Here is a 16,350-nt window from a genome sequence, read left to right on the forward strand (position 1 = left end):
GATACGCCTGATAAATACACGCTAAGCTATCACTGGTAAAATAACATCCAATTTCGTCCAATTAAATTTTCAAACTCTAAATCGACACGTTTTCCCTACCAGTAACGAATTTCTAGTCCATACGCATCGAACGGTTCATACTGAACGTCTACACGCGTCGACAACCTAATGAACCCCAGTTCGTCGCGGAGGCTGCCTTTTGCGTATGCCATATGGTTTAGAAGACCAGGCGCATCTCTCAGCGATCACCATATATTAATCATCTTCTTGCAACGACAGCGACGACGGCGCGAGAGTTTGAGAATGGACCGAATGCAGCATTCTGCTAGGGCCATCATCAGTCGTGTGCGGGATCTCGAGTAGGACGGTCGTTATTTTGGAAACATTCTGGATTTGGTGATAGTCATAATGATTAGTGAAGAAGACTGGCCCAGCAGCTAAGGATAGTAATGTGAATGGATCCTGTTGGGCGATTGTGAATAAAAGAGTTTACGATTGATAACGTCTGTCGGCAAAGTGTAACTCAGTGGCCAACGAACGAGAGTGATAACGACCACATTACTTAATACGTACATAATCCCAAGTCGGCCACCAGTAAGGCTGCTAAAAATAGTGATAGATTGATTATCAGATGCTGAAAAATAGAAAGGGAAACTTTCAACTATGAAATCTATTCTGGTGGCTCTGGTTGCCATTGCGGTCTGCTCCAGAACAACCGAAGGAATAAGTTCGAGAGATTTGTACAGCTACATCAACGAACCGAGCGATGTTCTACCGCGTGGTGATGAGGAATTCGCGGAAGTTCAGTTGGATGTTCCAGCCCATTTCTATAGTGAAAAATACGAATTTGTCTATGTAAGTGAAACAGTCCTGGGAATTAATACGAAGAAAGAAGCAAGCGAAGACACTGGTTTACTATAGCTACATGGTTATCATTTTCTGCAGAGTCACAGAGTTCAAACAGTAACACTGAAATATTTAGAACTCTAATCAGTCAGAAAGAAGCTTTGGTGATTCTACAGATCGTTTTATTTGTGGATTTGTGGTTATTCTTACATGCGTGTGCGTTGCGTATAGTGCTTTTGCAAATTCACAGCTGGTCTTATCAAACTTCCTAACTGCAGAAAATGGCGAAGCGTGGGATGCTGATAACTACCAACTGGTATTTGCGTCCAGCCGACATGCACTTCAGTATCTTTTGCGAAGAAATACTTTTTTATCTGTTACTTTTTGGTTATAATTTTCTTCCTTGCATTTGTAAGAGTTATATTACCAGAGCATCGAGAAAGTAAGTATGAAAATTCAATGTATGAGTTAGTTTTATTTGGTAGATAGTACAATATCAAGGATTGCCATAAGAGCTACAAATTGGATATGTCGAGTATAATATCTATTATATCCTCTGAACTCCGCCACATTTGACGCTAAATTAAATATTCTCTGTCCTCAGGAGATGAATCAGTATTGTCCTACACTCTGTGCAAAAAAAATCTGCTCTTTGATTTTACTCCATCTAACCGATTTTGTAATCTTAACTAAGGAGGTTTAACTATAACTATACACTAAGTAAGTGTATAACTAGAGGGGCGCGCGCTGAAAATACACTGGAGTTGTTTTCACTGGAGTGTATTTTCACCGCGCGCGCTCCTGTGGCTCTGGTGTGCATTATTTTAATAGTTTGACATGACATTTATTTTTCTTCTTATTGGCATTACATCCCCACACTGGAACAGAGCCGCCTCGCAGCTTAGTGTTCATTAAGCACTTCCACAGTTATTAACTGCGAGGTTTCTAAGCCAGGTTACCATTTTTGCATTCGTATATCATGAGGCTAACACGATGATACTTTTATGCCCAGGGAAGTCGAGACAATTTCAAACCGGAAATTGCCTAGATCGGCACCGGGAATCGAACCCAGCCACCCTCAGCATTGACATGACATTTGGAAAGTTCAAATATCACTCTGGTTGCACTTACATAGTAAAGATTATAAAATCTATTAAATGGATTAAAAGCAAAGAGCAGAATTTTTAGCAGTGTTGGACAACATTGGATACGATTATAGTTGGAGTCGAAGGGTCATTGGAAAAAGGGGAAGGGGTGTGACGGGGAGGCGTATTATTTAGCTATCGACCAACTAACTGTAACTTCTGAATTTCTTGACCGATTTCAACAATATTTGGTACATATATTCACATATTCACTATCCTATAGACACTGGCGGAGTTAAGCTGGGGCACGATGGGGCACGTGACCTGAGCGATTCCAAGCAACAGCATCAAAATTTAAGAAAATTTTTAATTCATGATTTTCTATTGAGTTGAAACTTTGCACAGTTTTTCAATTTCATCTAAATCGTCATTTTTCGATATCAAATCTTCATATTGAGTCACGACTAACTTTTCAAAAGGGTGTATGTGAAAATGGTTCAAAAATATTTAAAAAGCTGCACAGCAAAACGGAATGTTCGATTGTTATGATTTTTCAGCAAAGTTAGACAACTAAATGGTGATTCTTAAGAAAATGTGCACAGTAAAAAAAATTTTTTTGCCTTTAAAAATATCATTTTTGTCACAAAACTCAAATATCTCAAAACCCTATCTTTTTCGAACGTAATTTTTTAGGGAAAACGGTCCATTATATTAGCTATCTACCATAAAAATTTGGTGATGGTAAACTAATAAACAAAAAGTTATGACATTTCAAACATTTCACAATTTTCACATATAGTAAACAAAAAAAATTTCCGTGTATTTTTTTTTCAAGAATCGCAGATTTGATGCTGATTTTATTGTTAAGGGCCTTGCGTGAGTTAAACAAGTTGTTTGTATGATATTCCATATTTATGTATTCATCGATATTATGTATATTATATGTATAAATATTATATGTATAAATAAATAAAAATGAATTAATATTATCCTAAGTATTAAATTAAATGTGGCAGTTACATAATGTTGTTATAGAAACTCTAAGAGTTTTGGGTTTGAATTTTGGTATGGGTTATGATATCATGAAAACAGTTTATTAATACTTATTTTTTATTTATTTTTATTCAAATTTTTAAAATATCGAACACTTTTGAATTATTATCAGCACAGTTTGAGTATAGTTTTGCTTTAATTTTATTTTCCGACAATGGAATGAAACAGTGAAATTTTTGGGTTCCTTGGATCGTTTTCGCGTTATTAAATTGCTCGCTGAGCTCTGAAGCCTTTATTTCGTACTCTTCAGTAGTAGTAAAACAAAATGATAATTTGGTTAAATCTTTTCTTTTCTACGATTTGCCCAATCAAAAAGTTCTTTCGCAGTTTTAATTGGATGCTCACGTTCTTTGGCTAAACTTGCTCTTGTGGCCATGCGCTTTATTGTTCCTCCAATAGCATCACAAGGACCTTTGCCATGTGATGTAGCAAAAAATGCCATTCTGCATCAATTCCGTACATTGATTTAAATTGACATAGGCTCGAAAAATTCTTACGATTTTTGTACTGCGACGCTGCTCCATCAGACATGAAATATATCTTTTTGACTTCTTTATGCTTATCAACGCGTAAAAGTTAATCATTTTTCAATGAACAAGTTTACGGATACTGAATCGTGTCTTAAATCTTCGGAAATTATAATAAAACTTAAGTGTTCAATTTGCGTACTTCCATTAAAATAAATAACGAATGGATGAATTGTAGCTTGTTGTACGTTCCAGTGATGGGACTGCACTTCATCTTGCAATACAAAGCTGTAATTTTCAGAAAAATCACAAATGACTAAAAATTCACCATTTTGTAATGTATTTTTCGTATTTTTAAAAAGCTGGATTGTTCTGTTTTAATGAAATCGTGAGGATTAAACTTTCTAATTTCAAGCAAAAATATGACACAAACTCATCTACAGGTTTTACAATAGTTTCTATGTCACACCTATCCGTGGTCACCCATTGCTCAAATGATAACTGATCAATATATTTTTCTTCAAACTCAGCGAATAAAGTATTTTCCAATGATGAAGAATCTGGACAATCCGAACAAGATCGTAGATAGCAATTTGATGTTGTATTTTCACACAAAAGACTACCAGTTAACATTTTAATATCCTTTGTTAAATTGATTCTTTTCAAACTATGTAAAATAAGATTAATATTCTCATGGGTTGTGCACACACACATTATGTGTTCCTGAATTGGAAAGAAGCTTACATTGCCTTGGCCGAAGGCTTGCAAATGAGGAAAAACCTATTTTAATATTATCGTGAATTTCCTTGAAGCGTGTGTACGCTTCTTTCAAAGTCGTCATCATTAATCGTTTTTGGATTGCTTGACGCTTTCCATCTTTTTACTGATACATAATCTTTTGACCAGGCATAGCTCGACTTACTTCATCATCTTCAAAATATTGAACTACTATTTCTTTTGTCTCATCTGTTAATGCAGTACTAGACCTAGTATTTTTGGTTGAAAGACAGTTATTCTTCAATTGTTTTGCCTCTTTTACTGTATTTCTATTGGTTTTGAACTCATCAATGGCATCCTGAATAGACCACGAACTTGGCAGCATCGACAAAATCAATAATTTTTCTTTCCTTGACGTGGCTGCATTCGAGAACATTTCCTTCATATTTATAATTACCTCATCGTAGTCTGTATTTTCCACATCATCAGGTCCTAATTTGAAGAGGTTTCTTCGTACAGCTTCGTTTATTTCACGGTATTTTTCTCCGGGTAATAAACGTAGTCCATCTTACTCCATTTAATCGGAGTCACTTTTATCCCAGCTATGCCCTCGTTAAAGCGTTCGATGTTGACCTTTTGGATACACTCATCTTCCGATTGATTTGTTGAAACAGATTTCGCTGATGGTACGGTGGCAAGGCTCTCAGCACTTAATACTTCTGGTAATTCCTCAGTTGTTGTCGATACATCTGGCAATTCCTCAGTTGCTGTCGTTTTCGAACTTCCTGCGCTCTGCTCAACCGATGATATACAGATTGCTCTTTTGTCAACGTTTAGACGGCAGGACGTGCAAATGCGTAAATTTGTATTCAATGTGGACATTGGAGCATAACCAGTCGCTTTCAGTTTATCTATGGTGCTTTCGGTGAGATTTCGTAACTCTTTTGAACACTTTTTTCCATCAAACGGCCTACAACAGTTGAGAAAGCGGCTACTCATGTTGTTCGTAATATTTCAATAAACAAAATCACTTTTAAGTTTTTACTGACTAGTTTGGTGTCATTTGCTTGACCGAAGAAAAAAATTACTATAAGATCTTTAACAACCTTAGTAGTAGTAATTTTTTTGCTTTTTCGTGAGCATTGTCATGGTATGTACCTATCATGCATTTGTTGTTGTTGAAGATACCCGTTTCCTCCCGATCATAAAGTCTATTCTCTAAGAGGTATATTTTTTGCAGGTAAACTATAGACGTACACGTGTATATAAATCTTTGATTTTGCAGCTTTTGTCTTAAAATAACATTTCTGATATGTTTCTATCAACGTTATTATCAACAGGTTTCAACACTATTAAAAGAATTTTCGCCAGTCACGTGCAATGAAAATTATGACACTATCAATACTTTTGATCACAACACTGGATCGTGTCTAAGTTTCTTATAGATGCTATGAATAATTAAATCAAAATATCATGAAAACAACTTGTTTAAATCACGTCCCTTAACAATAAAATCTGCATCAAACTGCAATTCTCGAAATAACTTACACAGAAAAAATTTTTTTACTAAATGTGAAAATTGTGGGGTGTTTGAAATGTCATAACTTTTTGTTTATTAGTTTACCATCACCAAATTTTATGGTAGATAGCTAATATAATGGACCGTTTTCCCTAAAAAATTACGTTCGAAAAAGATAGGGTTTTGAGATATTTGAGTTTTTGTGACAAAATGATATTTTAAAGGCAAAAATTTTTTTTTTTACTGTGCACATTTTCTTAAGAATCACCATTTAGTTGTCTAACTTTGCTGAAAAAATCATAACAATCGAACATTCCGTTTTTGCTGTGCAGCTTTTTAAATATTTTTGAACCATTTTCACATACACCCTTTTGAAAAGTTAGTCGTGACTCAATATGAAGATTTGATATCGAAAAATGACGATTTAGATGAAATTGAAAAACTGTGCAGAGTTTCAAATATTTTCGAAATGGTCGCTCAGGATCGACTGACATGCCCCCGTGGAATGCCTCACCAAATTGAATATTTTCCCTGAAATTTAATTAAATACGCCAAATTGTTCTAAGAAAAAAAAAAGATTTTCCACTAATTTGCCAATTTTACCTAGTGAAATATTTTGATTCCTCGAATTTCTGTAAGAATTTTTTCAGAAATCCCTTCAAAAAATCTTTTTGAAAATCCTTCAAGTTTTTGTTCAATTTTTGAAATTATTCCAGTAATTTCTTCGAAAATTTCTTCAGTAAAACTATTAGAAATTGTTTCTACTTCTCTAGCAATAATATAGGAATTTACCCAGGAAATTCGTTTCAACATCCCTCCAGGCATTCCTTTGGATTTTCGGAAATTTTGTTGGAATATTTTTTTTTTTTTTGAAAAATTATTAAGGATTGAAATATGTGAAGTCTCGGAAGAGTTTCTAAGGGAAATTTTAAATATGATATTTTCGAAGGAACCCTTGAAGTAATTTCCGAATGATTCCTAAAAGAATTTCTGAATGTATTTTTGAAGAGATTTCTGAAGAATTTCCTAAGCCATATCCAAAGGTCTCAAGGAATTTATTAAAATTAAAAAAAAAATCCTGCATGAAGTTCAAAGGAGTTCCAAGATGTTTCTCCTAGAGTTTTGGAAGGGATTTTTTAAAAAAGGGAGAAGTTCCTAAATAAAGAAAGTCATAAAAGGAATTCTGCTAAAAGAATTTCGGAAGATTTTACTGAAACAATTTCCGTATATAGGTATTCTGAAAGGAGTCTCCGAAGGATTTTTGAGCATTTCTCAAAAGAAAATTGCATTAGGATTAGGAATTTCCTCGGAAATTGGTTTAGGTATTTCTTCGGAATATAATTTGGGAGTTCTTCCAGTAATTTCTCAAATTTCCTTCCAAATTTCCCTTGAGAACTTCTTCAAAACATCGTTTCAATTTTCCTAAATTTTTTTTGGGAATTCCTTCCGTCATTTCTCGCGATTTTTTCAACAACCCTTCCAGAAAATCTTTAGACCATTGGAGATTTCTTTTGAAATTATTTCGAATTTTGTTTTGAGCATATTTTCGAGAATCTTTTCAGAATCATTTAGAAATTCTTTCAAAAATATTTCGGTTATTTAATTTGGGAACTTATTTGGGAATTCCTGCGAAAAAATCCTTTTTTTCGAAATTCCGTTAGGAAATCGTATGAAATTTTCGGTTGAAGCTCCTCCGAAAATTCCTTTAAGATTTCCTATTTTATCCTTCAATAATTTTCATCAAAACTCTTGCAGGAATTTTGGAAGAAATTTAATATTGTTTTACTAAGGAATTTCTGGAATTTCTTATATTGTTTTACTAAGGAATTTCATAAATTATTCCCAGAGGAGTTTCAGAAAGAACTTTTGTATGATTTTCTAAATCATTCTTGGATGAAATACCTGGTGGAATTCCCAAATTTGTTTCAGGAGGAAATTCCAAATGAATTCTTGAAGCAAATTTTAGAGCACATTTAGAATAGATTTTCTAGTAGAATTTTTGAATTTTTTCATGAATTTCCTAAAAAAATATTAAAGAAATTCATGAAAAAAAATTCAATTGAATTTCCAAACAAAAACCTATTGGAATTTTCATATAAATTTCTAGATTTCTACATGAATTCCTTTTGATTCGTGCAAGAATTTCGGGAATTCTTCCATGAATTTCTCCGGGTTATCGATCGAAAATTTCAGAACAATCGTAAAAAATAGTCGATTCTTCATCATACTTCTTCAGATATTCTCAAGAATTCCTTGGGAATTTACTTCAAGAGTTGTTTCGGAAATTTCTTAAAGTAGTTTCTCCGGTTGTGGGTCGGGTTGCGTATTTCACTCATAACTTTTTTCAAGTCAACATTATGCAGTAAAATGAACACCAAAAGAAAGCTACAGACCTTAGCTAACTTTTCTCTAAAGTAACTACGAACAAACGGAAAAAAGTTGCGGCTACTTTTATAGAGTGTTGATGTTTGCCCATAAATTGATGAAAAAAGAAAGTTTATTTAGGGAAACTGTTTCGTTTTCCATCTCACTGTACATATATTCATCGCATCGAGAAACAAAAAAATACAGCACCGAATTCGTCGCTTTTTTTGCTAACATACGTGCTCAAATCGGAGCTATAAGATGAATCCAAGGAGCAGTAACCGTATTTTAGAAGCCTTCAGTGGCAAAAATGACAAAATAATGGGCTTCAATTGCAAAATTAAAGTAAATTAGACCGTTACAAATATTATATTGAACTTATGTCCTACTGCTCTCCGAAAGATCAAGGAGGAGGGATAAAAAATAAATATTAAAATTGAAAAAAATCAAAAAACCCTGATTAATCCACCTAGCGGTGATGGTGCCTTTCTCGTGCATTATAAAAATAGTATTTTGGCCATTACTCTTGAGCCCATAGTCCGATCTGGCCAGTTTTCAATAGGAAACAGTGGGAGAGTATTCTGCGTCGAATGCAACTTGTTGCGAGTAAATCGGTTAAGGATAAGTCCCCGAAAAATGAGTGACATTTTTTTACTCAATTTTTTATAAAAAGAGTGGTATTTTGGCCATAACTTCCAAACCCATAGTCCGATTTGACCAATTTTCAATAGGAAACAATGGTAGAGTATCCTGCGTTGAATGCAACTTGTTGCGAGTAAATCGGTTAAGGATAAGTACTTGAAAAATGAGTGACATTTTTTTTTGGGCGGGTGCGCACAGACTCACACACACACACACACACACACACACACACACACACACACACACACACACACACACACACACACACACACACAGACATCAACTCAATTCGTCGAGCTGAGTCGATAACACTGGGTCTCCGGGCCTTCTATAAAAAGTTTGTTTTTGGAGCGATCATATAGCCTTTGCCGTACACTTAGTATACGAAAAAGGCAAAAATGGTAAAATTTTCGATCCCATAGTCCGATTTGGCCAATTTTCAATAGGAAACAACGGGACAGGACTCTACGTCGAATGCAACTTGTTGTGAACAAATCGGTTAAGGATAAGTGCCCGAAAAATGAGTGACATTTCTTACGCGATTTTTTCGTATGAATTTGTATTTTGGCCATAACTTTCGATCCCATAGTCCGATCTGGCCAATTTCAAATAGGAAACAATGGGACAGGATTCTGCGTCGAATGCAACTTGTTGCAAGTAAATCGGTTGAGGATCAGTGCCCGAAAAATGAGTGACATTTTTCACGCGATTTTTTCGTATGAATTTGTATTTTGGCCAAAACTTTCGATCCCATAGTCAATCTGGCCAAATTCAAATAGGAAACAATCGGACAGGATTCTGCGTCGAATGCATCTTGTTGCAAGTAAATCGGTTGAGGGTAAGTGCCCGAAAAATGAGTGACATTTTTTACGCGATTTTTTCGTATGAATTTGTATTTTGGCCATAACTTTCGATCCCATTGTCCGATATGGCCAATTTCAAATAGGCAATAATGGGACAGGATTCTGCGTCGAATGCAATTTGTTGCAAGCAAATCGGTTAAGGATAAGTGCCCGAAAAATGAGTGACATTTTTTACGCGATTTTTTCGTATGAATTTGTATTTTGGCCATAACTTTCGATCCCATAGTCCGATTTGGCCAATTTCGAATAGGAAACAATAAGATAGGATTCTGCGTCGAATGCAACTTGTTGCGAGCAAATCGGCTGAGGATAAGTGCCCGAAAAATGAGTGACATTTTTTGAGTAGTTTTGCGCACACACACACATACACACACACACACACACACACACACACACAGACATCACCTCAATTCGTCGAACTGAGTCGATTGGTATATAACACTATGGGTCTCCGGGCCTTCTATAAAAAGTTTGTTTTTGGAGCGATCATATAGCCTTTACCGTATACTTAGTATACGAGAAAGGCAAAAATGGCATTTTATTTTTTTTACTTTCGATCCCATAGTTCGATCTGGCCAATTTCAAAAAGGAAATAATGGGACAGGATTCTGCGTCGAATGCAACTTGTTACGAGCAAATCGGTTGAGGATAAGTGCCCGAAAAATGAGTGACATTTTTTACGCGATTTTTTTGTATGAATTTGTATTTTGGCCATAACTTTCGATCCCATAGTCCGATTTGGCCAATTTCAAATAGGAAACAATGGGACAAGATTCTGCGTCGAATGCAACTTGTTGCGAGCAAATCGGTTGAGGATAAGTGCCCGAAAAATGAGTGACATTTTTTGAGTTGTTTTGCGCACACACACACACACACATACACACAGACATCACCTCAATTCGTCGAGCTGAGTCGATTGGTATATAACACTATGGGTCTCCGGGCCTTCTATAAAAAGTTTGTTTTTGAAGCGATCATATAGCCTTTACCGTATACTTAGTATACGAGAAAGGCAAAAAGTGGTATTTTGGCCATAACTTCCGAGCCCATAGTCCGATCTGACCAGGAAACAATGGCAGAGTATCCTGCGTCGAATGCAACTTGTTGCGAGTAAATCGGTTAAGGATAAGTGCATGAAAAATGAGTGACATTTTTTTCTGTAATAAAAGTGATATTTTGGCCATAGCTTTCGAGCCCATAGTCCGATCTGACCAATTTTCAATAGGAAACAATGGCAGAGTGTCCTGCGTCGAATGCAACTTGTTGCGAGTAAATCGGTTAAGGATAAGTACCTGAAAAATGAGTGACATTTTTTTTGGGTGGGTGCGCACAGACGAACACACATACACACACACACACACACACATACACACAGACATCACCTCAATTCGTCGAGCTGAGTCGATCGGTATACAACACTATGGGTCTGCGGGCCTTCTATTAAAAGTTTGTTTTTGGAGCGATCATATAGCCTTTACCGTATACTTAGTATACGAGAAAGGCAAAACTTCTCGGATTTGTTAAAGAATGTTTTGAAAATCCTTAAAATTTCACAAACTTTTTTTGCTACCCCCTCAAAATATTCAAACATTCCACAAGGAATAACATCTTAAATTACTCTAAGTACACACTACTATTATTTCACAGTATACGGTAATTTTTTACCGAACTTTCAACAGCTGAACGTACGGTAATCTGTTCGGTAATCGAAAAAAATATTACAGTCCGTTCGGTAATTGGATTTTTGGTGACCTGTCAAAAAGTACCGTACAGTTCGGTAATTAGATTCCTTGACCATCCGTCAAATTCTACCGTACGTTCGGTAATATAAAAGCCATAGTTACCGGTGGTTCGGTACTTTTTTTGTTTTGAATGTAAATATGATTTCTTTCTCATGTTTCGGATAACTTTCTATTTATAAGTAATGGCAATAATCAGACATTATTTTGCTATTCCTTTCGTTTAATTTGCAAATATATTGCAAACAAATAACATGAGCCATAATTCAAATTTCTACCACTCAAAATGTTTATTCAACGTAGCAACATACCGCCTAGATTTTGATGAGTGTCGTCGGCACCAAATGTATCCCAATAAAATGTATGTATTTCGTCTAATGTTTCGACTGAAAAAAAATACATTTTTGAGAAGCAGGTAAAAATAATTAGATCCTGCAACTACCAACCTGTTCTATAATCATAATCTAACTAAGGTTTCCGGAAGCTTCTATTTAGCAAAGTGTCTCCAACAACCTTTTAATTTTGAAAATGGCCACCACTATGTGACAGATAGTATTGTTTTACTGAAGTTCGGTGATTCAAATATAATTTAACGATTTCTCGCTTAACTTTTCAAAAGGTCCTAAGTAACATTTTTTTCATGATTTAATCTGAATAATGCAATCAATATATTTCATGTTAATCTGTTGATTGCAATACTCAAATTAAATCATGAAAAAAATGTTACTTAGGACCTTTTGAAAAGTTAAGCGAGATTTGTCCGGTAAAGTTCTTACCGTATTCGGTGATAATTTGTTTATACCGTACGAACTGTATTTTTATCTACCGAAGAATGTCAAAGGATTAAGGAACGATTTTTTTTACAAAATATCGGTAGAATAAAACAATTTTACCGCACAGTCTGTAATTGCTCATGTTCACCGAAATATTTCGTCAATTTTTTTACCGAACAGCGAAATATAATCTGAGTGTGTAATTCATCGGAAATTCCTTCCGTGATTCATTACAAAATTCCTTAAGGAATTTCTTTAAAAATCCTACAGAAAAAAATCAGAAAAACCTTCAGAAAATCTTTAAGGAATAGTTTGAAAGAAAAAAATGGCTGAATAATACCTAATTCTGTTATTGATAGATTGACACCATACTCTGTTATGAACTAGCCCTGCATAAGAGGTAAAATACCAAAGGAATAAACCAAAAATTAATATGCACAATACTTCAGGCATGACATATTCTGTTCTAAAATTCTATTTCAATGCCAAATGCATAACAAATTATTATTCGTTTGGTATTGAAATACCTAAGCATGTTATTGTGTAGCTTGCTGCTGCGCCAGGAAATCACCCATTGCGCATTATTGCACTCGGCGAAGGTATCGCCTTACTCGGATCACTGTTGGACTCTGACTGAGGGAGAACGATGCTTGGCTGCTTGCTCGTCACCAACACCAAGACGGCATAAACAGCATATAGTATAGAGTGGTATACAACAGGGCTGTCTCGCCCCACACATCCCCCTTTCTCTCCGGCTTTTTTTATTAGTCTCTTGCAATTATAACTTGTCCTTGGTTTTCTCTTTTATTGTAAATGTATTATTGAGCTTATATTTATTTAAACACTCGGTAAAAATACCACTATAAAGATTTATTTGCCGAAGGAACCATTCAAAGGCCAAGGAAATCGAAAACCATTTTCTACGGAATATTGTCTTATACTCAGGCAACGAACAGATACTTCCGGTTTGAATAGATGAAGTTTCCTCCAACGGTTGTTCATTCACCTCATTCATATGCTCCAAGATTCAATTTGTACGTTGGTCTTCCTGGTCCTCAACCCATAGAGGGCCATCGCACTTTGTATGTGGTTGTTAGTACGATTTTCTACTACAATTTTGGCCCGTCAATCTCCAGCTGCTCCACCTCCTACCAAATATTCCACTCTCTCATCTGTCACTTTCCCATCTAGGGCTAATGCTAATGGCTAATATATATGCCCTTTATTCGGTTTATGTCATTTACCATACCCGTCTTAATCCCTACAGATGCGTCTCCGAATTTCGTCGCTGGTTCATTCATTTAATTTATTCAGTTTACATCTAAACAGACAACACTGAATCAACAATTTGACGCTACAATACAGACGGAATTCGCTGGTTGGGATCCTAATACTTGGGTCACTTTTTAGTTGGGCCTCCGCTGGTTGGGCCATGGCCCAACTAAAAAGCAACCGTACGTCAAAATGCAATGTAAACACGAAAAACGGGATTGGGCGTCACTGGACATCATTTGTGATGTTCAAGTCGAAATACACGTGTTCAAATGGCTGTCAGTTGGTCCAACTAAAAAACCGAATTCGTTAGTTGGGCCGAGGTCGTGGCCCAACCAGCGAATCGCGACTGTACACGGTTTGAGGCCTGCGCCTGGTCTGCCCACCTCGCCGCTGTGCTCCACGCCGTCTTATTCCTGCCGGATCGGAAGCGAACACCATCTTTGCAGGGTTGCTGTCCGGCATTCTTGCAACATGTCCTGCCATCGTACCCTTGCGGATTTAGCTACCTTCTGGATACTGGGTTCGCCGTAGAGCTGGGCGAGCTCGTGGTTCATTCTTCGCCGATACAACGTCTTCTTGCACACCGTCAAAGATGGTCCTCGTCTATCGTAACACTGCTTCCCAGGCGGGCCCTATCGCACTCGGTTCCGCCCACAAGCATGTACTTTGTCTACGATGCATTCACCACCAGTCCAACTTTTGTTGCTTCACGTTTCAGGTAGGTGTACAGTTCTGCCACCTTTGCAAATGTTCGGCCGACAATGTCCATGTCACCCGCGAAACAAATAAATTGACTGGATCTGTCATCGCTGGTATTGATTCCGTAAAGCTGCAGTCAAACAAAGTACGCGAACACAATAACCGCCCTAGTTTCAGCTCCGAACTTCTTCTGAAACGAACTTTCTCTCGGAGTTTGATCTGTCAAACTTAATGATGCGTTTTTTAGTGCAATTTTATGAGAATCTAGCGCACTTCGTCCGAAGTTGGGTTTCTAGCCTATATCTTGCATGCTATGATGGCATAAACACCAGCTATCTCGCATCGACAAAACACGCTAGCAGTGCACCACTATCTTGTGCATCTTCGCATTCGTTCAAAAGCCCTCATTCCTTACACAAGCAAAATTATCGGCCACATATAGGGTATCTGTTCCCATATTAATAACAGTCCGTATATTAATCCCAACCGTCAATAAACCAAATTAAAAATCAATTTATTTACAATTTCTCACATCGTATGTACACAATAATAGATAGAACACATTCTTGAATGCTTGGAATATTATTCAAAATTTTGTTTATGTAATGTTTCAATTCACAATTATCAAATTATTAAAAGATAAAATTATAAAGCACTTTTATTTTCATTTTCCTACCTCTGAACTGATGGTTTGATGCACTGCTCGATTGCTACTAGCAGATTCATCTGTTTTCATGTCGTTGTTTTCCACTCAATTTCAAGCTAAAACAATTCTATCCCTTCAAAATTCACTTCACTACACATAAAGCACATCACATTTTCACTATGAATATAATAATATTTTAAAAACCAACGCGATTTCCTATAGTTTGATATAGGTTTATTTCGAACAACGTCTAAATTATCCTTGTCCGTATTCCAAACTGTTTACATGCCTTGCAGTACTCTCAAGGGTTGCCGACCTAATTTTTTTATTTCAAAGCGCTTGAATGAACTTTCACTGTGAAATTCAACTCTTATGTTGGTAAAATAAATTATGTCGAAAAGATAAGTTATGACAAACATAAAATTTAACTGATAAGATGGAAAACTGCAACAAAAACAGCAATTTTGTAATTATATTTCAACTCAAATACAAAACATTGTAGAATTCGGCATCACTGCAATCATATCGTTACGTATACACACAAGTAATAGTGTGCGTATTTTATGTTGGAAACAGTGTTATTGATATAGGTACAGGCATAGGATTAACTGTTTTTGAATGTTATTGAAATAGGTGCATGGCGGGGATGATGTTTTTTAGCTAAATACTTCTATAATGTGATGAAAATTTCATTTTTGAAGTTACCAAATTGTTTTCAATTAAAAATTACATGAGCCGAGCATAATTATTCTCATGTTTCTTGATTATTGGGTGAGAAATCAATGCATTTCATATGCGCATTGTCTTATTGTTATTGATATAGGAACAGATACCCTAGCAGATAAACAAATTCTGCATTTATTATCCGCTTTTTTTCCGTTATTCAATCACACGCACATTCTCTAAAAATAGTGATCGACATCACTATATGTGCCATATTCCGAGTACTGATCAAATTTGACACGATATTCTAGGGAGCATCAGAGCTAACGAAATATCAAATTCTTTTTTATATGAAACTGTATCTGAATGATAAATACATCTCAAGACAAGACTGATCACCATCGATGCAAACTCATGGTGCAGCTACATTGTCTTCTTTTATATCTTTTCCTGTCATGTACATCGTTTCCCAGGTGGTCATGACTGTAGCAGGTTTCCTCTATCTTGTCGTTCCGTGTCAAAGCACCAATTCCGTCATTGCTAAACGGTCCTTTTACAAATCATACTAATAGAGTTATTCCATACCAAAGCGTAACTCTTTGAATGTTCCCGAAAGGATCGAAAGCGTTCGTGTAATTTGAAATACTCGTTTTTCCCCTTTCCAACGTCGCCTTAACTAATCTTGTTAATTTATCCGAAAGTTCACATTCGTGCATTAAATGCCATAGCAAGATTAGAAATAGACTGAATACCGGTTCCATCTTCTATTCTTTATCTACAACTTGACTAATTCTAGCCGTAACTGTTAGAAATCGAAAAGAGCAAAAGGAAGCTCGTTTTGGCATCCATTGCAACCTGTTAATCAAGATGAGCCTCTTCCATAGAACCTATCCCCTAGATTCTAATAATATTCTCGTGGCGAGTGCAGAAGTGCTCTTGGTTTACAATAGTGACTGCATCTTTTATCAATTCCTTTACATCTACGGTAGCCCGAAAGGA

The 16,350-nt window shown here is 36.0% G+C and overlaps 1 protein-coding gene across 1 annotated transcript in view; it reads left to right on the forward strand.

Moving 5' to 3' along the window:
- The first annotated feature begins 327 nt into the window (after positions 1-327).
- The window catches only part of LOC134213400 (nidogen), a 28,868-nt gene continuing 12,845 nt past the window's right edge, over positions 328-16,350 (forward strand). Inside the window, exon 1 of the mRNA XM_062692435.1 lies at positions 328-855. Within this exon, the coding sequence (XP_062548419.1) occupies positions 664-855 (192 nt within the window). The 5' untranslated portion in view covers positions 328-663. The remainder of the gene's footprint in view (positions 856-16,350) is intronic.

This window comes from Armigeres subalbatus, chromosome 2 (assembly GCF_024139115.2).
Source record: "Armigeres subalbatus isolate Guangzhou_Male chromosome 2, GZ_Asu_2, whole genome shotgun sequence".
Lineage (NCBI taxonomy): Eukaryota > Metazoa > Arthropoda > Insecta > Diptera > Culicidae > Armigeres > Armigeres subalbatus.